Source organism: Falco biarmicus, chromosome 9 (genome assembly GCF_023638135.1).
Source record: "Falco biarmicus isolate bFalBia1 chromosome 9, bFalBia1.pri, whole genome shotgun sequence".
Classification (NCBI taxonomy): domain Eukaryota; kingdom Metazoa; phylum Chordata; class Aves; order Falconiformes; family Falconidae; genus Falco; species Falco biarmicus.
Window position 1 is genome coordinate 8,337,279 of NC_079296.1, and position 26,267 is coordinate 8,363,545.

Consider the following 26,267-nt stretch of genomic DNA (forward strand, 5'->3'; position numbering starts at 1 on the left):
GCCTGGCCAGCCTGGCTGAAGCCCTGGGATGAGGTGAGCGGCGAGAAGCTGCAGGGCTGAGCCGAGCCGGGCTGAGCCCAGCTCCATGACAACTCCAAGCAGGCACCTGGATGAGTTTTTTGCAACATCCTAAGCCTGGTGGAGAGGCAGGTGTGAGCTGCACCCCCAGGTGTGAGCCCATGGACCGCTGTGCTGGAGGGAGGTCTGGGGGCACTCACTGGTGGGCTGGTGTCACACAGTGCCCAGGTGGGACAAGATCACGGCATGGCAGGAGAGGGGAGCGATGCTCACCCCACGCACACATCCCACAGGTCTGGCCACAGTCAGCAGCAGCTGCGAGACCTGGGCGATAAACCCACAGGACAACCAGCGGGTTGATACCAAAACCTGATGCTTTTGGCATCATCTTTTTTTGTCCTGCTAAAAACCAGCTGGGTCACTTGGTGTCCATCCAGGGCTGTGCCTGGGCAGGCTGCGTGTCCCCAGGGCACCCTGGGCAGCCGGCTGTGCCCATCCCAGGCACTGTCCTGTGCTGGCAGTGTGGCACGGGGCTTGGCACATCAGGGTGGAAGTTGGCCAACCTGGAGAGATCACACCAAGCCCCTTCTCCAGGTTTCCTCCCCACTGCCATTTGCAGGACAGCGCTCCCGGCATTCCTGGGAATCCACACCCAGAGTCAAACTGAGCATGGCACAAATTTCCTGGGGATTTGGGAATTTCCAGAGCTGGAAAAATTATTGATATAGAAAAAGCCTCATTCAAAACCCCCACACCAGTGCCAGTGAGGGAAGCTTGCCTGCCCCCTGCTTTCAAAGCCCCAGCTGAGGGCAGGACCCAGCGGGTCGCTGGCACAGGGCTGCCTCTGCTTTTCCCACTTCCCAGAGCAGCCAGATCCTGCCTGGAAAACCTCCAAAGGTGCAGCACTCAGCCCACTTTTGGGCACCAGCCTGCTCTGAGCCACGTGAGATGACAGAGGTGCCCTTGGGGATGGAGACCCCATGCTGACCCCCACCCCACCACCAGTCCAACAGCAGCTTCTGGCTAGAGGTGACCCCATCCCCACAGCCCAAGGGTTTGGCAAGGACCAAGCCGCTTCAAACCCTTGCTGGGACCCAGGTTGAAGCAAAAAGCCTGGGAAGGGTTGCAGGCAATCACAGGGCGCTCAGCCAGTGGGGCTGGGGCTGCAGACCCAAATGCACCCCCCAAACACTACAGACCCCAGAAGCAGTCCCATGGCTGGTTGCAGAGCTCCTACTTCTCTCCCTTAGGTTGAGCAACTTCTTTAGGAACATCTCAAGCACCACATGCCTGGTCCAGCACATCCTGGTCCTGAGCCATCACCCCTCCACCAGCCACCAAACAGTGGGATAGGGCAAACCAGGACACCCCAGAGCTTCCTCCAGCTATGGGAAGGGGGTGGTAGGGGCTGCAGCTCCAGCATCCCCCCAAAATCCACCCCAGCCATCACCCTCTGGGGATGCATTTAACCCCAGGAGCACTACAGGTTTAGACACCAAAACAGGGACCTGGGGAGCCTAGCCAGCCACCCCCACCACAGGAACCACCCAGCATCACCCATAACCATGTGGGAAAGAACAAACAAAAAAGCCATTTAGTTTTGGGTTTTTTTTTATAAAAAGATCAATGAAAAATTTATTTATAAATTTCGCACTCTGGGGCTACACGTCTATATCATACACTCAGGAATATGCTGTACTGTACAGACTTTATCCAGTTAGAAATGATCATATAGTGACCCACATACAGCTTCAATATAAGCCTAAAAATTCTTAACATTAATTAACATAATTAAAAAAGGTATTTGCATCTAAAGAAAAATCTACAGAAAAACTCCTTTCTGGAGCAATCTGTGCATCAGCTTCAATGTCTGCTTATTTCACTGACATTATCAATATATTCTTCTTACAAAAATAATAATAATAATTAAAAAGATGACTGCTGGAAGGCAACCAGTCATGCATGAAAGAGCCTCCCCCACCTGCCTCTTTTTTTTAATTTATTTTTCTTGTACTCCCCGTTTTGGCATGAAGGGTCAGCAGCACGATGAGCCAACAAGGGGGGTGGGGGGGACCCTCATTTCAATTTGAATCAATCTGCATCCCTTTTACTTCTCAGGATCAAGAGAGACGGGGGGGTGTGGGGGTTGCATAGAAAATTGAAACTCTAGGGACTAGGAAGGGCAGCAGCTTTTCAGTAAAATACAAAGGGATGTAAAAATACATCAACTCACAATTTCAGAGCAAACCCCCTTCCCCGACATACAGTTTCCCAAAATCTCAGCGTGTCTAAAGCTCCAGGAGGCTGGAAAGGAACAATACTTTTCTTAAACAACTCACCCAGCAATTCACACAGGAGATTCACAGTCTTAATAGGTATTTTATAAAAATATAAATATGGGTTACATCATGTTGTCTTTACAACACTGGACAGAGCTCCCTTTAGACTGGGTTTATAACCAAGATTTCTTTTTAAAAATCCATCTAGAACTTGGCTTTACAATACACTTTTTAATATCATGTCATAAATGTTATGACATTTCATTGTGGCAAATCCATTTAGTCAAAAAAATATAAATGTGCAACCATCTGGTAACGACGATAAAACCTCGCTAGAAAAGATCTTGTTCCCACCCCGTAACTATCGCACAGAAGCACCAGTGGAAGTGCTGGACACCCCCTTCCATGCTCACAGAAAGACTTCGGCCAAGCAGTTCCTTGCAAATTACAGCATTAACAGTAGACGCTTTCAACAGCGCTTTTTCTCTTGTTCTTCTTTAAATCTGGAGCTTTTTTAAACATCATCTCAAATCGTTGAAGTGGAGAAAACCAAAAACCAAACTGTAGGTGAAACCATCAGAGACAAAGCAGAATATTCAGTGCAATGGGAAATAATCATGGCAGACTCAAGTTGGTTTTTTTTTAGTTTTAAGACTAGGAAAGCAAACAAACAACATCAACAAAAAGCATATTTCCCAAACCATATTTTTGAAACACTCACCACCAGCTTCCAACAAAACCAGGCTCACAATCTTCACCCACAAATATATACATACATGATAAATAGTTAAGACACAACCCAAATAAACCAGCAGGTAACTTTTTTTTTTTTAATCGCAATGGTTTGGATGCAGGGAGCAAGAGAGGAAAGAACGGGGAGATGGCAGTGATACGGATGGCTTTAGTGCAGACGAAGAGAAGAGGGCTGAAAGACCAGCGGGAGAAAGGAGACTTCTGAAATTTTCCGCATTTTCCAAATGGATGTTCTTGTGCCATAGCAAAAAAAAAAAGCAGCATTTGCGATTATACGTGCAGTCACTTCAAAATGCGACCTCGGGTGGCTTTCTCTTCTTCCTCCCTTTCTTTTATAAATATATATATTTAGGCATATATATATAATATAAAAGGCGGGTGAATCTACATACATCAAATGAATCGTTCTGCATTGAGAAGTGTTATCCAAGTTTCACCAAAAGAAAAATAAAGTTCCCAAACTATTTTCAGTAGTTTTCCGGCATCTCTCTAGGCAGCAGAGAGCGCTCGCGCCCCTTTCCTGTGCAAAAGCAAATCCTCTGCCTCTAGAGTTTATTTCTTTTTTTTAAGGAAAAAAAAAAAGTCCAGGATTTGCTAATCCCAGTTTACACACAAAACCAGAAGGATTCAATGTCTTTTCCTGGGATCTCAGGTGTGCTAAACGGATTCAAGGAGCGGGTGAGGACGCAGACTTTCTTCGGACACCCAAAAAAAGAAACAAAGTAGAAAACCCAACGCAAAATAAAACAAAAAAGGAGCAAAACCGGGGTGAGAAAACCGTGTCTGTCATATTCCAACGGAGTCGCCTCAAGAAAAAAAAATAAAATTAAAAAAATCAGCGGTGGGAAAACACGGGGGAAGGTTGCAGGAGGGAGGAGCCCCCCCGCGGTGCCCCGAGCCCCCAGCCCGTCCCGGGGCACGCGGGAAGGGGGGGGGGGGGGGGAGACGGGGGCGTTGAAATGAATTCGTTTCTGAGCCAGAATACTTTAAATCGGAGGGAAGGGAGCGAGGGGAGAGAGGATTAAATATTAGCGGGGAGGGGGCGGGAGCCTTTAAAGCATCTGACCAGATGTCAAACTGAAACCGTGAATACTGTGAGTGCAGCCGAGGTAGATGGAGGAGAAAAAAACCAAACCAAAACAACAAACCAAAACAAAAAAAACAAAACCAAAAACAAAACCCAAACACATTACAGTAGGAAAACAACCCTTGGAAGAAAAAAAAAAAAACAAAAGCAGGCGAACGGTGGCGTGTTTTGCGTGGGGCCCCAAATCTTCGCCAAATAAACCCCACGCGGGGGTGGGAGCAGCTTTGGCGGCCGGGGGAGCGGGGGAGGGGGGGGGGGCGGCGGCCCCGGCATCACCGGGCGCCGGCGGAGTATTTGGCCTTGGTGATCAGGTAGAGGACGATGTCCTGGTGGCCCCCGAAGGCGGCGATGTGCAGCGCGCTCCAGCCGTCCCGGTTCGCCAGGCGGATGTCGGCGCCGAACTTGACCAGGAGCTTGACCAGCTCCAGGTTGCCGTCGATGACGGACTGGTGCAGCGCCGTCTGCCCCTCGGGCCCGAAGGAGTTGACGTTGAACTCGCAGTTCGTCATGTTCTGCAGCAGCGACTGCAGCTCCTTGGTGTTGCCCCGCCGCACCGCCTCCTGGAAGACGCGCTGGCTGGGCGGCGGCGCCGCGCACGGCGACACCTCGCTCTGGCTCATGCCGCCGCTCACGCCCCGCCGCCCCGCATGGACGGCGACGCCTCCGCCCGCCCGGGCATGCGGCTGCTGGGCGGCTGCCGGTGCTGCAGCCGCCGCCGGACCCGGGCCCCGCCGCTCCGCCGCCGCCGCGCTGCTACCGCCGCCGCTCCGCCGCCGCGCCCGGGCCCCTCTGGAGCGCAGCCGCCCCGCACCGCGCCTTTTACTCCTCCTTTTATTTGCATAACAATGGCACGGCCGTGACGCGGCGCGCAGGGGCGGGGCGCCGCCGCCGAGCGCCCATTGGAACGGCCGGCAGGGGAGGGGGCGCGGAGCCACGCCCCCCGAGGGAGAGGAGCCGCGCTGCCCCCACCCCCACCCCTGGGCTGTGCCGGGGGGACGGTGGGGGGCGCTCCCGGCTCGGCTCGGCTCGGCTCGGCTCGGCTCGGCTCGGCTCGGCTCGGCTCGGCTCGGCTGGGCGCAGCGCAGGGGCGCGGTGGTCACAGGCAGAGGGCGCCACCACCCAGGCCGTGCCGTGCCGTGCCGTGCCGTGCCGTGCCGTGCCGTGCCGTGCCGTGCCGTGCCGTGCCGTGATGTGCGGGGCCGTGCCATGCCGGGCTGTGTACAGCCTTGCCGTGCCGTGCCGTGCGGGGCCGTGCCGTGCCGTGATATGGGGGGCCGTGCCATGCCACGCTGGGCTGTGCTGTGCGGGGCCATGCCGTGCCGTGATGTGCGGGGCCGTGCCATGCCGGCCTGTGTACAGTCTTGCCGTGCTGTGCCGTGCGGGGCCGTGCCGTGCTGTGCGAGGCCGTGATGTGCGGGGCTGTACCATTCCACGCGGCGCCGTGCCGTGCGGGGCCGTGCGGAGCCGTGCCGTGCTGTGCCGTGTGGGGCCGGGCCGTGCCATGCCGTACCATGCCGTGCCAGGCGGATGCAGCCGGTCCCACCGCTGCCTCTCCGCGCTGCCACCGCGCTGTGCCCCCGGGACCCGCCGGCCCCGAACCCCGCGGGGGCGGGTGTCCCCCGGGTGCTGCCGAGCGGCACCGCAGACACCACCACACCGGGGCAGGTCACGGCAGGGGCACGAGGGGGTTCAGCCCCGCAGGATCTGGCCCCCCTGGGCGCACACAGCGGCGGTGCCATGAGGTTCAGGGACCCATGGCTGGGACTGATTTGGGGCGCGGGGAGGAAGGCGCAGCCCCCCACCGGACCCCACCGGCGCTGGAGCGACTCGATGTGGTCACACGGGACTTTGTGCGGGGTCGGATCCTGCCCGGCCAACAGCCGGGAGGTACCAAAAATGGTGCATCACCCCCCGTCGGTGCCGGAGGGGCCCCCGCGCCCGTTTGGCCCGCGGGGAGCAAACGGCGGGGGCTGGCTGGGAAGCGGCACCCCCGGGCCAGCACTCGCCACCTCTGCTGGGCATTTGGTCGCGGGAGCGGAGCGGGAGGCGCAGGGAGAGAGGAAGGAGCGTGTCGTAAAATGAAGTGACAGCGGCTGTGCCTCCCTTTGGGAATGGAACGGGAGAAACCGGCCAGCTGCGGAATTGCCAACCGATGGCACTTGCCACCTCGGAGTCACCCGTCACAGCGGCAGGACAGCGGCCCTGAGCTCAGGGCACCGCACATCCCACCGCTTTTCCCGTGGCTTTTCCCTGTGGCTGCCCGGGGAAGGCAGCAGCTGGAGGAGGCTGGGACATGTTTCTGGCCCTCGCTGGGTCCCGCTCCTGGGCTGGAGGAGGCCAAACCAGCCCGGCTTGGGCTGCAGGGGGTTGGGGTCCTGCTTCCCTTCCTACAAGGGACTACAGGGACTACTTTTCAAAGTCCAGCTCTGCAGCTAGCTTTTCTCATCGTCATTCCTAGCCCGTTCCCACCTCTTCATCTATGCCTGTGCCCATCTCCATCCCACCCCTGTCTCCACTGTCATCCCATGTCCATGCCTACCCCCCACCTCCATCCCCATCCAATCCCTGTCCATCCTAGCCCCAGACCCATCTCCAGCCCCATGCCCATCCCATCTCATCCTAATCCCTGTCCTATCCCATCCCATCCCATCCCATCCCATCCCATCCCATCCCATCCCATCCCATCCCATCCCATCCCATCCCTGTCCCATCCCCATCCAGCTCTGCCTGGTCTCTCTCTCACCCTGCTCGGCTTGCCCAGGCCAGGGCTCCCCCAGCTGTATCCCCATCGCATTCCCACAGGGAAGGGGGGGGACATTACCACGGGCTGGGGTCTCGGGGTGGCTCTGACCCTGCCGTGCCGCTGTCCCTTGTCTGCACAGCTTCTCCGGGGACAACCCTGTGCCACCGAGGCGTGGGGCTGGCAGGGGGCACAGAGGTGGGCTGGGGGCTCAGGGGCTGCGCGGGAGCCAGGGCTGCTCGAGGACCATGGAGAGGAGCCAGCCTTGCCTGTCCTGTCCCCCCGCGGGCAGGGGGTGCTGGCTCTGCCCCCCAGCACCCCAGCTGTGGTGGCAGCGGGGACATCAGTGGCCGTCCCTGCCCCACGTTGGGGCGAGTGGCAGGACCCCGGCAAAGGGACGGTGGGGGGCCACGTGGTGGCACCGTGGCTGGGGTGGCCCTGCGGGCTCCGCTGCTGCCAGCTCGCCCTCCTCCTTTCCACCCCTGACTATCCCGGGACAGCTGATTTTGTGCATTTACGGGCCGCATCCTGCGGGGTGCTGAGCGCTTTCAGCGAGCCGTGGGAGAGGGGATCGCTCACACCTCCCGGCCTGGGGCCGGGCCAGGGCCGCGTCCTCGCAAGCAAATCCGCGTTTGCCAGCGACATGGTGAGAAAAATCAAGAGCCTGGGCAGGGACCCAGCCATGCAAATGTTCCGGGCTGGCAGGTGGGGGCAGGACTCAGCCTGGGAGCGGTGCCAGAGACGGAGGGAAAAGAGCAAAAAATAAAAAAAATAAAAAAAAAATAAAAAAGGAGATTTGGAAAACGTGCATTTTAGTTCCAATTTGTACCTCAGCTAAAAGGCGCAGGGGAGCCGGGGGGTGCGGAGGCTCGGGTTATGGGGCTGCGGGGGGGCCGGTGGCTGGAGTCCCCCCGGGGGGCCCTGCAGCCCCCCCCCCCCCCCCCCCGCGCTTTCTCAGCTGGGAACGGGGGAAGCCGCGGCGAGCGCCGGTGCTGCAGGCGGCGGGAGGGGGACCCGGCACGGCGATGCCTGAAGCGAACGTCCTCCCCCAAAATATCCCCTCCCCAAGAGACGGGGCGACCGAATTCCGCCCCCCCCCCCCCCCCCCCCCGCCATGGTTGCCCGCGGGCGAGCGGGGAGGCGCTGCCGGCGGGGCTCGCAGCCGGGCGCCGGGCACGGCCAGCGCTCCCCCGCAGGAGCCAGCGGGCAGTGCCCGGCCGAGGCAGCCGGAGCCCGGGCACCCCCGGGGGGCGCCTCGCAGGGAGCCGGGAGCCGGGGGGCCGGGGCAGGCGGCGAGGGGGCGTGCCCCCACTTAATTCATTAAAATGTGTCGGAGAGCGTGGGAAAGACGAGAGCTTTTCTTCCCAGCGCGGAGACCCAGCGAAAGGCGTGCGAGGGAGAGCGACCTGCCTGCTTCTCCCTGCGAGCCGGGGGGAAGGCGCAGGTTGCCCCGGCCGCTGGCCCTGCCGCCCCCCCTCCTCGCCCCCTGGCCTGGGCAAAGCGGCCGCCGCAGCTGCAAGTGGGGATGTGGAGGTGCGGGCAGGGTGGGAGCCCACGGGGGTGGGGGCTGCTGGGTTCCAGCGGTCCCCTCCTGCAGAGATCCACCCTTGGGTGGTAGGAGAGGGGAGCCCTGCCCCGGGCGGCTGGTTTTGGCAAATGGGGAAGGGGCTGTGGGGGGCTGTCCCACGGCAAAACCTTCCTCTGTGCTGAGAGCTGCCCTGCCCGCAGTGGGGCAGCAGCAGGGGCATGGCTGTGGGACTGGTCTCATGATTTTCCCATGGGCACATCACACCAGCCTTCAGCAGGACCCCAGCAGTGCCCCCCCAGCCAGTCCTGCGGGCAGAAGCTCCTGAGGCCAGAAGTGGGGTTTGCAAGAGAAACGTCCTCGTGCAGTGAGGACACATGTGCAGGTGCCCTGTGTCCTCTGCAGGGAGCAAGTCACCATGGGCAAAACTCTCATGGGTGGTTTGGGGAAGCCCTGGGGACCAGGGGAGGCTCCAGGCATCCCCCATCCTCTGGGACACCCCATACCACTGGGGTCACTGCGGGAACGTGGGCTGGGGACTGCCGCTTCCAGTGGATGCCACTGTGGATGCTGCTGTCCACTTTCCCTCCCTCCCAGCCTGTGACAAATGTGATTTAAAACCTGAGTGAGACTCAAGCGTGGTCATAACCCTATGTGTGGTCATTGCCCTTGGCGGGGACACAGGTGGGGGACATCACTGCATGCCTGGCCCTGGGGCTGCAGGACCCCGACTCCCCACGGGGCTGTGGTGACCTGGTGCTGGGCTGTGCAGGTTGGGTCCTTGCACTGCAGCTTGGCCTTCAATCATTCCAGTGCCCCATCTTATCAGTCCTTATCCTGCTGGAAATGCTGCAGCTTTTCTGATGTAGCCTACAGCCTCCACATTTGACAGCAGGAAAATGCTGTTTGGGCAAAAGGCTGGGAACCCCTTGGAGCTGGAGAGCTCCTACCCAGCACCACAGGCAGGGCTCTCCAGCTGCACCACTGTCCCAGTGCTGCTGGGCCACGCTGCGGCAGCAGAGCAGACGTACCGAACCACTTTGGCTCAAGCCCGCGTTGTGCTAAACTGGCATCGTTGAATGTACCCAGCCTGGGGTGCTGACGATTGCTTGTAGGGCTTCTGGTGCTGGAAAACTGGTACGTGGAGGGACCAAATATCCCCTTTGTGGGTGATGATACAGTCAGTTGGAGACACAGACCTGGGTTTTACATGCCCTGGGCCAAGCTCAACCATCTTTGGGCCACAATTACCTTGTCCTGGGCCATCAGGATGAGCTCCAGTATTGAATCCGGTGTTGGTGCAGGGCTTTGGTGCTAGGAAATGGCCATCTCCTGAGACGCGTGGTCCCCAGGGCCACTTGTTTGATTGTGCTGTGCTGTCACTCCTTTGTAGTAGCTGTGGGGATGGGGGTACATCACCCCACTGTTCCTACCTGGCTCCCCCAGAAGATGCGATACATCCCATTGAGACTGGCCTGGGGGCCCCTGACTGCTCCGCGGGGGCATCCCTGGGGTGGAAGCAGGCTGAGGGGTGACACAGCCACGTCCCCCCCGCAGGACACATGGCGAGGCACGCCTGGCGAGCGGGTAGAAGCTCATTTGCCTGAGAGTCATGCCCACATGTTGGCAGGCTGATGGGAAGGGTCCGGTCCCAGGCTATTTCCCAGGGAGCAAACATCCTCCTGATGCAAATCTCCCGCCTCACGTGGCACCGACACCCTCTCTCCTCTCCTGCCCCCGGCAAGGGGCCAGCAGAAGTGACTCCCTGCCCGTGGGAGCAGAGTTTCCGAGGTGTGGGGCAGCACAAGGGCCTGAGCTTGCAGCCAGCCTCAGGCTCGTCAGCCCTGGGTCCGTGCCCAGAAACACGCCGGTTTGTTTGAAAACGGCAGCCGAGCAACTGGGAGCTTGATCGGAGCATCCGGTTGGAAAAGTGGCTCCGTGTCGAGGATGGGCAGCGGTACAACCCTCACCCTCCTCCTCCTCCTCCCCTGCCTTGCCAGCTGCCTGAGGGACCGGCCGGCCCTAGTTCAAGGCACAAAGTCATGCCAGGGAAAACCGAGCTGATTTCTCTGAGCTGGTCAAATATGCAGTGAGGTTTCCGCTCCAGATTACAGGAGGAAGGAAGTTTGCTTGGAAGGGGATGGGGATAAGGTGGGGGAGAAGGGAGGGAAGCGCATTCCTGCCTGATGAGGAACAATGTTGATATATTCACTTGTAAACTAAAGCTGGCCTGAGCACCAAACACCTTGTCCCCATCAAACTCTGAAGGATATGCGAAGAGTACACAAGGGGAGGAGAGGAACCGGCTGATATCCGATGCAGCCTGTCACTTCTCAGGGCTGAGAGAAGCTGCTCATTCAGGTCTCATTCAGGCTGGCGTGATAAAACAGAGATAAATTTCTTCCCCAGCGCTGTTTTATCAACAGGCTCTGGCCACAACTGCAGCTTGCCCTGCCGGGGCAGGAGCTGAGTGCAGGTGAAGTGACCTGGGGGTCGAAGGGCTCTCGGCGTGGCCAGCCCCCCCAGAGCCTGCACGCCTGCCAGGGCGCTGCCCTTCCAACACACCATCAAACGGCTCCATAAAACCACGGAGGGCTCGTTACTGCCCTAATAAATGTTAAACATTAGTATGGCACAGACAATGGGATTTTTAATCTTTTTTTTTTTTAAAGTAGCCAGATAGGGAAACAATATTGTAGGCTGACTAAAAAGCTGGTTTAATTCCCTTTGATCTGTATCCACCATTCAAAACTGGACAATTTATGACTTCCTGGATGCTCCTCAAGGCTGCTTTGAGGTGGAGTTTGACGTTGACTGTGTCTATGACTGGAGATGACCTTGTTGCACAGGTCCCACCTCGACATCACCTCCTGCAGGCAGCAGAAAGGGAGAGGTGCTGTGCTGGGTCTCAGCCGCTGCCCCCATCCCCAGGAGCTGGATGAGACCCTTTGGGAGCTGTCCCATGCCATGCCCACGCACACATATGACCTGCTGGTGTCTGCTCTGGGTTGGTCTTCTCCTAAAAACAAGTCCCACCGTGGTGAGCCTGCCCCAGCACAGCTGGCTGCCAGCAGCCCAGCCTGCAAGCGCAAGCACTCACCACCCCAAATTGACAGAGATGGCAGGGAGATAAAGTCCTACAGGTGGCCAGAAGGTGACCCTCCTGTCCCCAGGGATCAGAGGAAGGGCCCCTTCCCAGGCAGCTCTGTGGCCAGGAGCCATCCCCAGGGTGAGGGACAGGGTCAGCATGCCCCGCTGTCCCCCTCACCAGCCCCCCTCTTGCAGGGGAAACAGTGGCAGACCAACGTGAAGCCGCAGCTCCAAAACCCCAGTGAGCAAAGGCCAGAAATGCTCACAGGCTGGCTGGAAGTGGTGTTTGGGAGGCTTGGGGCTTCAGCTCTGACCCCATCTGACTCAGATGTTCGTGTGACTCACAAGCGTCCCCCAAACAGGGTCTGGAGAGGTTCGTCTCATCACGCGATGAAGCATCGCTCACCGCGGGGGCTGACAGAGGGAGGCTGCAGCATTCCTGCTCTGCTCCATCCCCAGTTTCTGTCCTCCCAGAGCAAACCCCAAAGCAGCAGGATGCTGACACATGGATGAATCTGTGTGAAGCCTGGGGGGCTCGGGCTGCTCAGCCTCTGGCACCGGCAGTCCCATGCTCACCGGCTGGGGTGGCCCCCCCAGTATCCTCCACCAGTGGCTGGCACAGAAGGGCTGCTGGCAAAGCACAAGCCTCATCCTCCCTCTACTTAAAGGACACTTTCAGGGTCCCCATGTGCTGCTCCAGGGGAGCTGGGGGTCTGGTTGCCCACAAGGACATGGCAAGGCACAAGCTGGGAGCATTCACAGAGGAGGTGGCTCATGTGCTGGAGGAGCCGACAACTGGTTTGCAGACCATCAAGGGTGCTGGCACCAGAGGTGTGTGGATGTAAGGACATGCCGCTTCCAGGCACTGAACAGGTCACCTTGACACACAGGGACAATGGCAAAACCCCCAGAGCCAGAGTACCCACTCAAGGCTGAGAGGGGCAGGACGTCCTCAAGGGGCCAGACACAGCACCCTGCAGCCATGGGGCAGTGGGTGTCCCAGGTCAGCGATCCCATGTGCCCCTTTCCGCAGGTCTCCTGCCACCCAGCCTGGACACTTGAGGGCTCTGGGAAGGGCTTAAAGGAGAAAAGGGTCCTGGCAGCCTCAGGCAGCCTTTCTGCCCCTGGGCAGGGATGGGGAGGGGTGGAGGGATGGAAAGATGGAGAGCATCAGAGCTGGGCACTAATGGATGAGAAGACATATGCTACGGTCCATAGTGCTGAGACTGCACGTCCAAGCAAAGCCACTGTCACAGCACCACAGATGACTCAGGATGAAGGGACTTCAGCTGCTCAGAAGGAAGGCGCTTGCTTCTGATGCTGCCATTAGGAATAGAGGACAACTTTTAAACATCTACCCCTGACATAGAGGCAGAAAACGTGTTATCATGGGTGCAACTTCCTAGCACCAAAGCCCTGCACCAACACCCGATTCAATACTGGAGCTCATCCTGATGGCCCAGGACGAGGTAACTGTGGCCCAAAGATGGTTGAGCTTGGCCCAGGGCATGTAAAACCCAGGTCTGTGTCTCCAACTGACTGTATCATCACCCACAAAGGGGATATTTGGTCCCTCCATGTACCAGTTTTCCAGCACCAGAAGGCCTACAGGTACATTTAACAATGCCAGTTTAGCAGAACACAATTTAATTCCCCTCTTCCTGCTGTCACTGTCTTGCCCCAAACTGTTACACCACAAATATGATAAAAATGACCTGGGGGTAAAAGCAAAGAGGAAATTCCCATTTGAGATAAATAGGGAATTAAGAAAAAAATGTGCTTTCCTAGAGACAAACACCTAGAGAAAGCGCAGGGCTGGAAAACCAGGACTTGAAACACAATTCCTTCATATCATATGCAAAAAATGAGAACAACTGAGGAGAGAAACAGAAAGAATTGATGGAAAAATTATGGCCACTGAGGGCGAGCCCAGCAGAAGGCATTTTAATCCCACTAGGAGGAATAACCCCCATGGCTGGAGGTGTCAATGTGCGTGCAGGAAGGTGTGCTGGGCTCCAGGAGCCTCCAGCCAAGTGGGAAAATCCCTCTTTTTCTTCTGCCCGTCTCTGGAAGAGGCAGAGCCATCTCCAGGGTAAGCCAAGAGAGATGGGGAAGGCGGTGATGAAGGTGGTGGGGCAGGAAGGTTTTGCTTAGACTGTTTCTGCGTGCTGAGCTCCAGCACCTTGCCCCCACCGGCCTGGGAGGACGAATGGCCACCAGCCCCCTGGGAAGCTGGGCAACAGGGCTCCCCGGGGCGAGAGCCCACCCTGGCAACAGGGGATTAGAGGGGAGAGATGTGACCGTCCCTGGCAGTGACTCTGCGGAAAGCACAGAACCTGCCAGCCCTCCACCATGGGCAGAGGTGGCATGGGTTCAGAGATCCCCCTGGGAAATCCCCCCAAACCCAGCACCCCCATGCAGCCACAGCCCTGGCAGCAGGAGATGTGGTCCCCGAGTCCTCCGTGCGCAGGGGCTGTACTGTGCCGGGCATGGCCACCTCTGGCTGGGGCATCATCAGTGAGGCTTTGCTTTGCAGCCCCCCAAAACCAGACTAGGAGGAGAGGAATGGTGGGTTTAAGACCAATCTGCAGCAGCCAGTGTCAAAACACTAACCACCACACCACAGCGGCTCCGCAAGCAGACTGCTGGGGCATGACCGTTGTCCGGCAGACACTGCGGTGATGATGATGGTGATGCTCAACCATGGAGGAGGCTTTCTCCCCAAGCTCCGCCAAGCTAAGTGCAGGGAAGGAGGGAAAATACCCCCCCACCCCTCGGGAAACACAGATCCTCGTAGCTGCTTCTGGCCAGGGCCAGATGCACCCCTCAGTGTGTCCTGATGGGAAAGGACCAGGCTCAGCACCTCTGCCCTGCTAAAATGGATCCTTACCTTTAAGCACACGCAGGGCCAGTGGTGCGTGCTGCTACGGTGACAGCTCTGCCGTTGCGGTGCTGCTGGCATCCTCCTCGTCTTTGTTCATCGCCAGTGAAGGAGGCGACATTATTTTTATGCCTCCACTTGAAAGAAACAGGGCTCTACAGCAGCAAACAAGGGGCAGGCAGGGGGCCCCGGCAGGGCTGTGAAGGAGATGGGGACAGAGATGGGGACAGGCGTCCTCTGCCACCTTTTGGTGGAAATGAGGACAAAAGAGCATACTGTGACCGTGGAAAGTGTCACCAGGGAGTTGTGCCTATGGCCAGGACTCAGCAGGGACCGTTACGGGCACAGTGTGGGATGGTCACCTTTCAGGGTCACTTGTACTAATGCCTGGGCAGAAGCTTGCGGAAAGAGGAATGTTTAAAGCAGAAAAAGCTGGCGAAGGGCTGAGCCTGGGGGGTGAGATGTCCCTGGGGGCAGGGAAGGAGCCCCCCGGCACCATGTTGGCAGGAGCTCTTGGAGAGGGAAAGGGAGTCTCGCATTGCAGCGTAAGCTGCCTGGGCAGGCATTCTGCTGGCCCGCAAATGTCACACTTCAGCCAAGAGCCCCTCGGGCCCTCTCAGCAATAACATCAGGGCCCGGCAGTTAACCGGGATTAGAGAAGGAATTTTGCAAATGCTCCCCAGTTGCAGCGTGGAGTGGTTGAAGCCTGTTCCTGGACAGGGAGGCATCAGACGGCAGCGCCTGGAGCTGCAGGACCAACCTGGCTAGGCTCCTCACGTCACCTGCCCCCCCCATCGGTCCGTGCAGCCTCCTCTGGATGCCGGCTGGTCCCGCTGGGAACCCTGGATCCTGGCAATGGTGGGACTACACACCTTGGGCATGGGGGGCCTTGATGGACCCACCTGGGGAGAGGCAGGCAGGCAGGTGCTGCTCACCTGCTGGGCTGGCAGGCAGCTTTGCCACCCATGGGACCCCTGCCCAGACCAGCCTGGTCGGCTGGGGCGTTCCCAGCTCCAGCACAGGGTGATGTGGGTGCCAGTGAGCACTGTGGTGCACCCAGAGGCCCCCCAGACTGCCACGCCTGTGCCCACCCATTGCCTCCAAGGAATGCCGGGAGAGCTGCGGGGAGAGCAGGACCAGGATGAGCAGGGATGCTGGGGATGGGTCATGGCATGGCACGTGTCCCACAGGCTGGGGAGCACTCTGGGCACCGGAGATGCTCTCTCCCCCTTGCTGCTGTTGGGGATGCAGCTCCTGGCTCCCCAACACGAGCGACCCAGCAGTGGGGCACTGGGGCGAGGGTGCCAGGGCCTGATAGGTGCCATGGGGTTGGCACTGCCTGGGTGGCATTTTGGAGAGCTCTGTCACCCTCTTGCCATGCCCAGCCTGGAGGCAGGCAGAAATAAAGCAAAGGGCCCATTCCCCAGCCACCTCTGATTTAATAAGGATATCCATGTCTTTTCGGGCTGTCACAAACCATCAGCACAGCGGACCCTGAAACGAGAGCCCCTCACTTCCAACCTCACACCACAAACCCATGGCCAAAAATCTGCTGAGGTTCACTGGAGAGTGCCCCCGCTGTGGTCCTCACCTCGCTGTGGAGCCCCCGTGCCCCCACCTCAGCTCAGCTCGTAGATGCTCTGCTCATCCCTGGTAGTGACAAGAACATCCTGAAACTGGGAGACGACACGTCCAAAATGGGACCCTTCCCAAAACACCTTCCCACAGCAGGTGCAGCAGTAGAAGTCTGTGAGGTCAGCTTTGTCCAGCACCCCTGGGGGGATGGCAGCGACCTGCAGGACTGTGCCCCCCACCAGCACCGCTGCCGCCCTGTGCTGCTCTGGCTCCTCCAGCTGCTCCCTGTGCGGGCTGCAGCCAGGCTGGGCTGTGTCACAGGCTGGCACGGCAGCATCGCAGCTCCAGCTGGGATTCTCCTCACACCTCACCAGGCAGCCTGAGGGGAGAGGAGACAGCAAAAAAAACATCAGCCATTGGTGTGATGAGGGGAGTCTGTGCTCAGTTACTTGAACGACCCTTGTGAGGGGCCTGTTATCCCTGCAGGGAGTCCAGGCGCTGCCCTGCGTCCCCAGGGAGGAGCATCCCATGAATTTGGGAGGAGGTGGCCACCAGCATCCACCAACTGCCTGCCCTGAGCATGGCACCTGGGCAGCCTCCTGCTCCCCAGCAGCCGCCCGGTGCTTCCCACACCTCCTCTGCCTGGGCAGCAGCGGGGTCTGCCATGGTCCCGGGGGCTATTCCAGTCTGGGTAACTGCACCAGTGCTGCTGCTCTACTGGGTGCAATGGTTTTACCTCCCTGTCACAGGTGGGGCAAGGCTGCTCTCCGAGATGTGCTGTGCCCCCTGCCCCCAGGCTATGTTACAGTGCAAGCAAACAGCAAGGGGAGCCCTTACTGCTGCTTTAATTAAAACCCCACCATTAAAAGCTGTCTGCACTGCTCATGATATCCACAGCTCTCCTGGTCTTCCCAAGGACACTGGGCGCTGGGCTACATGTGACATCCACCTCCCACCACAGCACCCAGGCAAGGGGCACAGTGGGGTGCGATGTGGGGCTGTGCCCCACATGCCCCCGCCAGCACAAACCCCACAGCATCTTTGGCAGCTCGGGAGCTCTCACCGCCCGCGGCTGGGGCACGGCAGGTGGCTGGATCCGGGTGGCGGAAGCCGAGGGCTGAGCTACCTCCCATCCATCAGGACGCCTGGCAGCCAGGGACACCGCCGCAGTCATTGCTGTGGGATGACTCATTTTTGGCAGGGGGGGCTTGTCCTGCCCGGGCATCCATTAAGACAACAAAAGGCATCCTGCATCACTCCAGCAGCACCTCTGGGGCATCCAGCCTGCCCCTTCTGAGGATCAGAGGGAACCTTGTCAGGAGCCAGCTGTGATGGAGAGGGACACCAGCATTCCTGGCTGGCTCTTCCTAGCATCCCAATGCTGTCAGGGACTGGGACATGCTGGGGATTATCGTGGGGGAAAGCAAGGCTGAGGACAGCCCTGAAACAGCCACCTCATCTTGGCAGAGCCACCCCACAGTTGCCCAGCAGGGCCTCGACTTGCCACCGCAGGAGCAGAAAGAGCCACAGCCTGGGAGAGGTGCAAGAGGCTCAGCTCACATCAGCCCCCGGTTCAGAGGGGCTCCCCACAGTCCCCAAGACATGTCACACCTCCCCAGAGGAGATGACCAGCCCAAGCTACTGGGACGTGGTCACCCCCTGTTCCCAGCAGACAAACTGCCACACTCAGGGCCAAGGCTTTCACTAGAGATGTTCTCAGGGTGGTTTTGCAGATCAGCCCTGGACCACCATGTAGCCCAGCAGTGTCACAAGTTTGGGGACTGCTGTCACTACACAAGGGGGAAGCGGCCCCAAGCGCAGTCCCAGCCACTGGACCAGAGCTGGGCTCACCATCACTGTGCCCTGGGCAAGTGCCCTGCAGCCCCCCGCTCACAGATGGGCCTTTCTTTCACCCTCTGCATCTGCTTGGGACAATAGCATCCATTCTCAGAATAAAAAGTGACCTCAATTTCCCATTTTCTCCAATTTCTGGCCTATGGTGAAGCATCTGGGCTGCTCTCAGGAGATCCCTCGGCCAGCTGGAGCAGGGATGCAGAGGAGAAGACCCCTCCCAGGGGCTCCTCTGGGACAGAGCTCATCAGTGGGTGGCAGATCCCCAGGGCAGGAGGCAGGGCTTCTGCCCTCACCCCATTCCTGCCTCCCTCTGCTCTGTGCTACACGATGGCACAGGGTGGCCTGAGCATGGGCACACAGGGACTGGCTGAGGAGCCCAAGCTGCAGGATGAGCCTTCAAGCACACAGACCACAGGCTACCCGCATAACCCTGGGCCGCCACTTGCTTTTCTTCTGTTTCTAACACGTGGACACACATCTGCCTTTTTTCTCCCTTTTCTATTCATCGTGCCTGCTCTCAAGCACCAGACCTCTGCACCTGCCTCCAGGACCCCGACAGGAGGGACATCTACCTGGGTTGGGACTTTCAGATCCAACCGAAACAACACTACCAGCAGCCAGCACTGATGGCCAACACCTTTCCCCATTATGGAGCCTAAAAGATTCCCTGGCCCAATCCTGCAGCACCCAAGCCCTGCCAGCGCCAGGGCACAGACACTCGATGCGCCTGCAGGAATCCCGGGCAATTTGCTCTCCCTTCCGACACGCTCCATCAGCTGCCCTGCTGCTGCCGGTGGGCAACGCCAACAGCAGACCCCCGCCTTCCTTGCATGGGTGGTGGTGGTGAAACAAACCAAAACTCCCCCAAACACTCCAATCCCACCCCCCTGGGCTCGTGAGAAAAAGGCAGGCAGGGAGGAAAAGTTCATCCCTTAAAAGCCCAGGGAAAGAAAGCCCGGGATAGTCACTCAGTAGTTTTGCCTTTCGCTTGCACCAGCCCCCTCCTAATTGTGGGTCTTCAAAGGGTTGAAAATGCTACATCACTTCAAAGTGACCATTTTTGAATGGGAGCTTGTAAAACCCCTTCTCCCCCTCCCACCAAATTCTTTCCAGGGCTTTTGAAGATGCCTGCGCTCCCCTTGCCGCTGCGGTGAAAGGGCCACTGGGCGCAAGGCACAGCGTGCCAGCTGGGCATGCAGTGAAACCTGTGCTGGCAAAAGGTCAGATCTCCCAGAAAAAGGGGGTTTTCCTGGGGAAAAGGGGGGATTTTTTTCAAGGAGGGTTGTTCTGGGTTTTTTTTCTCCCTTTTGAGCTGCTGCTCCCGCGGGGCTGCAGCCTGGTTCGCCTGGATGCTGCACACCACGGAGTCACACCCGAGACAGGGCAAAAGGCACATGTAGGGCGCACAGGGCTGAGGGGAGCCACGCATCCTTCCAACACGCTGGGAGTTTTTCGGATCTGCGGCATCTAGAGCTCTGCAATGGTTCGCACCAAAGGCTGGATTCCCACCGCATCTCTGCGGAGGAGAAATGAAAGCGATTCCTTACCGAATCAATTTGAAACACCTCTTGGGAACTAATAATCCCATTATAAAACATCTTGAAAATAAAAAGCTCTTTTGCCTCTCCCTCACCTCTCCCCCTCTTGCCCGGGTCATCCTGCGGATGACAGAGCCTGATGGGAGGGCTGAGCCCTGCAGTCCCCCAGCACCCTGGGGTTGAGCACCCACATGTGTTAGTGCCACAGAGCCCCACGGGCAACAAGGACCGTCCCCATCCCGTGGCACCATCCCTGACCCGGCAGCCCTGCTCAGCACAGAGCTGTCTCCTCCTGCCCTCCCCACGAGCTGCAGCTGTACCCTGCCCGCGCACGTGCTGCCCACTCACACTGCCAGCTCCTGCCCACCCTGCTCACCCGTGGGAATTAGCATCCCTGCTGTTCCCACCTACTGACACATCTCACCACCCAGCAAGTGCTGCCGTGTAGAGGGGAAAGGGGGTGCCGCAGGACCCCAATTCTGCTTATTTCTGCATCAGGTTCCTCCTTGGGCTAAGCAAGGCCACCCTCAGCGGTGGGAAGCCACCTCTGCAGCCCAAGAGATGTACTTGTCACCTCTGCAGCAGCCCTGCTTCATGCCCCAGCCACTGCCACACACCCCTTGCTCCGTGAGATGAGGTGCAGCAGGAGCCCCCCCAGCCCGGGAGGGATCCCCTTCCTTCAGCCCACAGCCACTGGCCCCAAGTGGGAAGACCCATGCCCAAGCCACATCTCACGCCCTGGAGCTCTGCATGGCTCCTGGTGCCTGAAAATAAATGGTACCTTCACCCCGGGGGACACAGAGCAGCATCCAGGGACCCCACGGCCACCACTCCAGTGACGGTCCCACATGAGCCCTGCATGGCAGCTATTGCGACAGGGGCCTCTGGCGGGCAAAGCGACTTGTCCCAAAGACCCCAAGGAAGGCCGGGATGGGACAGGAGCTGCAGCTCCGTGTGCTCCACCGTGAGGTCCTGCGCATGGACTGGGGGGCTGCGCCCAGCAGGAAGGGTGTGAGTCAGGGCAGGGGGATGGGCGCCCTCCCCTGCCCGCAGAGAGGCCCTTAGCGGTGCAGGGGCCAAACCGAAAGGCTAATGTGATGGTGACACTGGTGACCTGCAGCCTCTACAGCCTGTTCCGTGGGATGCAACATAGGAGTCCTCAGTCAGCATTTCTGGGACTACACTGGGACCCCCGCACTGCAGGATCAGGGGCACAGCAGGGCCTGGGAAACTGGGACAGAGCAGGATCGGGGCAAACGCCCTTTGAACCTGTGCCCGTTCCCCTTTCCCAGACCACACAGCCCTGATTTGGCTGGAACAACCCATCCCCATGCACCTGGGCACCCTTGGGGTCTCAGTGTCAGGGCACTATTGGGTAACCCAAACTGCTGGGGGGCAGGGGAGGGGGCCAGGTACTTCTGCACAAAATCCTACCCCCCAGGCCTCGTTTCTAGCCCAGGTCCCTCTGTGTCACCTCAGCTGAGACCAAGCCCTTGGGGCCAGGAGCCGGGTGCTTGTCCCGGCTGGCTCAGGCGGGGACCTGGCACTCGCCCCATGGCTCCACAGCGGGAACCACAGCCTCCTGCTGCCTCCCGAGAGGCACCCGGGTCTGGCACGGCTTGTGCAAGCTGAGAGCCCTTCTCCCAGCCCGGCAGCCGCACCCAGCTGTCATCGCAACCACACACACGGGAGACTCGTCCGTAATTAGGCAATTAAGGCTTAGGTGTTTTGGAGAAAGCGCACATCGTAAAGGCTTTGCACAAGGCTGAAAGCAGACCTGGGAGCATTCTTGGAGTACAAAGGTGCATGGGAAACCTTGCCGTGGCGAGAGATTGAACCCGATAAGAGGAGTTACAAGCCTGAGAAACGCACTGGATTGCAGGGCACTGAAGATGCCTGGTTATCTTTTCCTCCTTGATAAGACACATAAGCAAAGGACAAAGGACCCGGGATTGTGCAACCTGGGCTGCAGCAGCCCAGCCACGATCTTAAGATGTTCCCAGGGCGGAGGAGGGAGGATAAGCTCAAGGCAAGAGGCACCTTCAGTTCCTACCATCTCCCTATGCCGCTGTGGGAGAAAACCCTGCTGGCTCCTGTGCCCGGCGCTGGGCAGGAGCTCCAGGCAGCCCCTAGCTCCTTCCCCGGGGGGCATCCAGCATGACACCACCGTCAGCGGGTACACACAGAGCTCTGCAAACCCACAGCCACAAAAATGTCACCAGCTTCCCAGCCCGGCAGTGGTTTCTCATATGAGCAAACAATTTTGTACTTCTGGAGCGGGGGAGCTAGCGGAGTGCAACCCAGCCAAGCCCGGCGGGTGTTTCTGGTTTGTCTCACCACCACAGCTCCTGGTCCCAGCCCTGCGCTGCAGCTGGGGATAGGCAGGAGCATGACCCCATCACCACGCTGTGTCCCAGAGGGAAGAGAGCCTGAATGCATGGGGTTGCCTGGTCTGAGGGTGAAGGAGGCTGGCAAGCTCCTGGATCCATGGGTGCAGCCCCTCGGGGACCCATCCCCTTCCCTGCAGCAGCGTGCAGAGCAGCCTGGGACATCTGGGGTGCCTTGGCCACTCCTGCATGCTGGCTCTGGTGTGAGGCAGCGAGCGTGCAAGGGCTGCTCCATGGGTGTGAGAGTGCTCCTGGGACTGATGCTCACAGCAAAGCCAAATGCTGCAGGTCAGGGAAGCACAGCAGGAAAAAAACCGGCATCCAGCCTTAAGGCTTTGGATGTGCTGTGGCCTCCTTCCACTGTGCATCAGAGGCCCTGGCTAGGGGAAACAGGACTCACCAGCCCATGTCCTCACTGTCCCAGTGCAGTGGCCATAGTGGAGGGACCCAGTACTATCCTGGTGTCACCCCTGCTCGGAGCCACTGCACAGCCTTCCCTGCACTGTTGTCTTGCAGCTCATCCCGCCGCCTGCCCACGCACTGCCTCTGCCCGCTTTCACACAGGCTCGCAAGGAGCTGAGGGCTAGGAAGGGAAAGAAACCCCGAGTCACCCCTCGGGCCAGTGAGGGCAAGGTGGGCGTCCCAGCTGGGCGGCTCAGAGCCCTGCCAGCCTCACAGCATCCTGCTGCCCAGCGCAGGGGTGTCCTGTCTGCTCCCCCAGCGCCCACGGGGCTGCCCGGGCCTTATCCTGCACCTGCACATTGCGACGTTGGAGAAGATGGGTAGTACAGATCTCGCTGGTCTCAAGTACCAGCTTTGGCAGCTGGTCAAGGAGGATGCTCACCCAGCCTGGGGCTCCCCAGGGTGCTGCACTGGGGTCCCTGAGCACCCCTGGCCACTGCGCCTGCTCCTCCACCTCTCTCCAGCATGGAGCAGGCCCAAAGGAAAGCAGGACCAGTTGTTCTCATTTTTTGTAAAATGTTTCAGATGGCAAGTGATGATTTTACGATTAAAGCAGCCTTTTCTGTTTGGCAAATCCTAACCAGATCAAATGTGCTACATCCTCGCCTTTCCCAGGGTCCAGATTTCATCTGGCAGAGCACCCCCCTGAACACCGGGGCCCTGTGCCAGCTGGTTTTACCACACTGACTAAGCAAGAAGCTTCCCCTGGCCAGATGAGAGCCTGTGACACATCCCACCCCCCTGGGTCATTTGGGAGCCCACAGGCTGCCAATGGCCTCCAGCAAGGTCTTGCCTGTGCTACATGGTGACCCACAGCACTGCTGCCTCTCTCTGCCCCGCTCCCAGTCTGCTCCAGGCACCCCGAGCTGCCCAGAGCATCCCACTGGGAAAAAGGCATCATGGGGCAAAGCTGTACAGGCTTGAGACTGCTTCCACCACTTCCATCAAAGCCCTCATGCAGGGAAAATGTGGCTGTGTCAGGGAAAATGTTCCTTAAAACCTGGGAAAGTCCTAGGTCTAAGTTGGAGGGAGCTATTACAGGATGAATAATTTGCCTTTCATCACTTGGAAGCCCTGCCATAAAAATCCTGGAGCCAAACGGAGCAGCACTGGCTTGAGTTTTGCAGCCAAAACGTGAGCAGCTCCAGGCTGTCTGCAGCTGGACCCTGGGACTCGGGAGCACCTGGGCAGCTGCAGGCTTCTGTCAAGGGCTGGTCCTGCAGGATCCATACCCATCTGCAGCTGATGGGTGCCCCAGCATCCACAGCGGCTGCTGCTGCACCTGCCTGCTCCTCGTCAGAGACCTGAAGCCCCCTCCTGGAGGAGGGTCTCTCCTCCCCTGGAAGTAGGAATGGGGAAAAGGCATTTTCTTGCCAAGCAGCAGCATCTGGCCGGGGCTCTCGGCGTTAATCCATGCGCAGTGCCATGAACGAGATGGCATGGCCTGGGCTGGAGTCACGGATCAGGGGCCAGTCCCAGTGTGGGCAAGCAGCTGGGGGCTCTGGTTGCTGAGCTCTCCATACCACATGTTGGGCCACGGCTGAGGGCAGAGCAGGTCCCTGCCACCAGCCCCCTCCAGAAGGAAACTGGGGAATGACTGAGATTTTCCTTCTGAACCCACTTCTCTGGCTGTCCATCCCATCCCACCGCCACCACTGTCACCACCAAGTGACGGCAGGACATTGTCATCACACCCTTCCCTTGTTTCTCTTCCACAAAACTTGACCCAAAGTGGGACGTTGTGGGAACAACCTACTTGAGCTCACGCTGATGCTCACAATCCCAGCAGCCCCCAGCAGAATCTAAATAGAACTGGAAAACCCAGGGTGGCCAGAGTCCTGGGGCACAGGGGACCCCCCTGGCAAGTCCCCAGGGGTCTTCACTTCCTGCCCAGGCATCACAGCTTCTATTTTATGGCTCTGTTGCAGCAAAACACCAACCCTCTGAGGCTGTTGTGGCATCTTCAGTCCCTGACTGCTCCACGTTGGAGGATGCTCCCCGACAAGATCATGCCCACCGTGGCTGGCACAGGGCTCCCACCTGGCCCAGCAGAGAGGGCTCCTTCCCCATACCTCCAGTGGCCTGTGGTCCCAGCGAGAGGCTGCATGGCACAATGGGGACATGAGGCGTTACAGGCACGGTGTAAAGGGTAGAACGAGGTGGACCCTATAAAGCCTGCATGGAGGAGCAATGGTGCTGTGTGAGACCTGCCCAGCTCCATCATCCCCATCCCAAAGAGGGAAGGGGAAACCGCTCACACGGCTGAACGCAAACCACAGCATTTCTATTTCCCATACTCCAAAACTGGCTGAACAGGCCCAGCTGGTCGCTGGGTACACACACAGAGCAAGTGTCCTCACCAGAGAAACCACTGGGGAGGATGCCCTGGCCTTTTGGGAAGCACAGGCTGCCGGCACCATGGGAAAAGCGGCCCCACCACGTCCTTCATCCCCAGAGCCACATGTGCTGTTCCCAGCAAAGCCACAGCCAGCTGGGTGAGCCAGGTAGCTGTCGTGTCGCACTGCTCTCTCCTACCAAGCAGATGGGGAAACTGAGGCACGGCAAGCAATGCGTGCGAGGGCCAGTGGCAGAGCCCAGGCTGGGTCAGAGCAGTGAGAGGGGCACGCTTTCATCCTGGTGTGTCTGTGGTGGGTGTCACCACCAAAACATGGGTCCCTGCAGGGAGGAGCGGGGGGGGGGGGAGGGGGGTGTCAGCGCAGTTCAGGGCAGGGCATGGAGGAGCTTTCTTGTGCCCCGAGCCTGCTGCAGCCTCTCCGGGCCGGCGGCACTGACTCACTCCTCCGGCAGCCTGACCTAGTTTAAGAGGCACCATGCAGGTGAGAAAGGCACCATTAGCAGCGCCACCCAGGAGGCATTTTGCAGCCCAAGCTGAGTTTTCCATGTCAGGCAGCGATGGCCTTAGGCTGTCACTTAAGCCACTGCTGGCATGTCACCAAACCACCCCAGGCTGGGCAATCCCATGCCTCACAGGGCAGTACCGGGCAGCCGGGGTAAAGGGCTGGGAGCTGTGCTTGGCATGCACAAGCTCAACCAGGCACCAAGCAGACTTGGAAGAGCTCTGGGAGTCTGCACCCCAGGGCAGGCTGGCGGCAGGGGACCCCATTCCCCCTCTGACGGTCCTACTCTGCCCAGGGCAGCGAGTCCCAGGTGGGAGCGCAGGGAGGGGGTCCGGGTTGGAGCGTCACGCCCAGCCACCAGTGCCCACCCACTTACCTGTGCTGCCGTCCCCCAGCGCCTGCCTGCTGCCCTCCACCAGCTGCCTCATCCTCTCTCTTGAGACCTTCAGGTACTTGTCGCAGTTGCACACCTGGAAGAAGAAAGAGGGGGAGGTTGGTGAGGCAGCGGCCATGCTCCCTGGGCATCTCCTGCCTGCCTGGGCACACAGCACGGGGCATCCCTGGCAGAGCCTGGGCAGCCTCCATGCAGGGGGAAACTTGGGCGAAGCCTGTCCCACCAAGGGATGGGGGTGCACAACATGACCAGACACAATGTTGGGGTTCACAAGCCACAAGAACTTCTTTTCCAAAGGCACTCCATCATTACAGTGCTTAGCCATGTCCCTGCGCCAGGCTGCTGGTACCGCTGCCCACCCCACTGGTCCTTGCTCCCCAGCCCTACCCAGTGCCAGAAACCACCAGTAACTGAGGATGCCTTGAAACATCAAGCAGGCACCCAAAATCTGGGCCGTGGCTTCAAGATTTGATCCCTATCGTCTCAGAAGCTGTGGAGGATGGCTGCGGCCCCCGAAATGCCCTGGCATCTCAGCTGGCTCTGCTTGGCCCCCCTCTGCCACAGCACCGCAAACACAGAGTCACAGTTTCTACCCCACCTTTGGTTTGCCAAAACGCACCCAGAGAGATCTCCGAGTGCCTGCACGTGCCAGGTGCTGGCCCCTAGGGAGCCAAACCCCCCCAAGGAGCTCCCCAAACCCCACGACCGAGGAGCACCCACTAACAGGTGCCTCAGGCTGAGCCCAGGGTGCAGCTGAGCGTTCTTGCCCAGGAGCCACTGGCACTAAATCTCCGTAGGAGCATTGCAGCCGGCTCCCTGACAGCTT

At 59.1% G+C, this 26,267-nt stretch overlaps 2 protein-coding genes across 3 annotated transcripts in view; both read right to left on the reverse strand.

Annotated features, from left to right (window-relative positions):
• Positions 1 to 1,611: 1,611 nt before the first annotated feature.
• On the reverse strand, positions 1,612 to 4,953 carry NRARP (NOTCH regulated ankyrin repeat protein). The gene has a single exon (XM_056352547.1). The coding sequence runs from the start codon at positions 4,755 to 4,757 to the stop codon at positions 4,410 to 4,412; it is 348 nt and encodes a 115-aa protein (XP_056208522.1). The 5' UTR covers positions 4,758 to 4,953; the 3' UTR covers positions 1,612 to 4,409.
• Positions 4,954 to 15,799: 10,846 nt separating this feature from the next.
• Positions 15,800 to 26,267, reverse strand: part of EXD3 (exonuclease 3'-5' domain containing 3) — a 290,826-nt gene continuing 280,358 nt past the window's right edge. For both annotated transcript variants that reach the window (XM_056351779.1, XM_056351776.1), the window contains exons 21-22: positions 25,424 to 25,517; positions 15,800 to 16,327 (exon numbers count right to left, since the gene is read on the reverse strand). In XM_056351779.1, the coding sequence (XP_056207754.1) occupies positions 15,993 to 16,327; positions 25,424 to 25,517 (429 nt within the window). In that variant the 3' untranslated portion in view covers positions 15,800 to 15,992. The remainder of the gene's footprint in view (positions 16,328 to 25,423; positions 25,518 to 26,267) is intronic.

What these genes read in the sequence shown, in the direction of transcription:
- NRARP (XM_056352547.1), bottom strand. Translation starts at nt 4,757, where the DNA reads ATGAGCCAGAGCGAGGTGTCGCCGTGCGCGGCGCCGCCGCCCAGCCAG.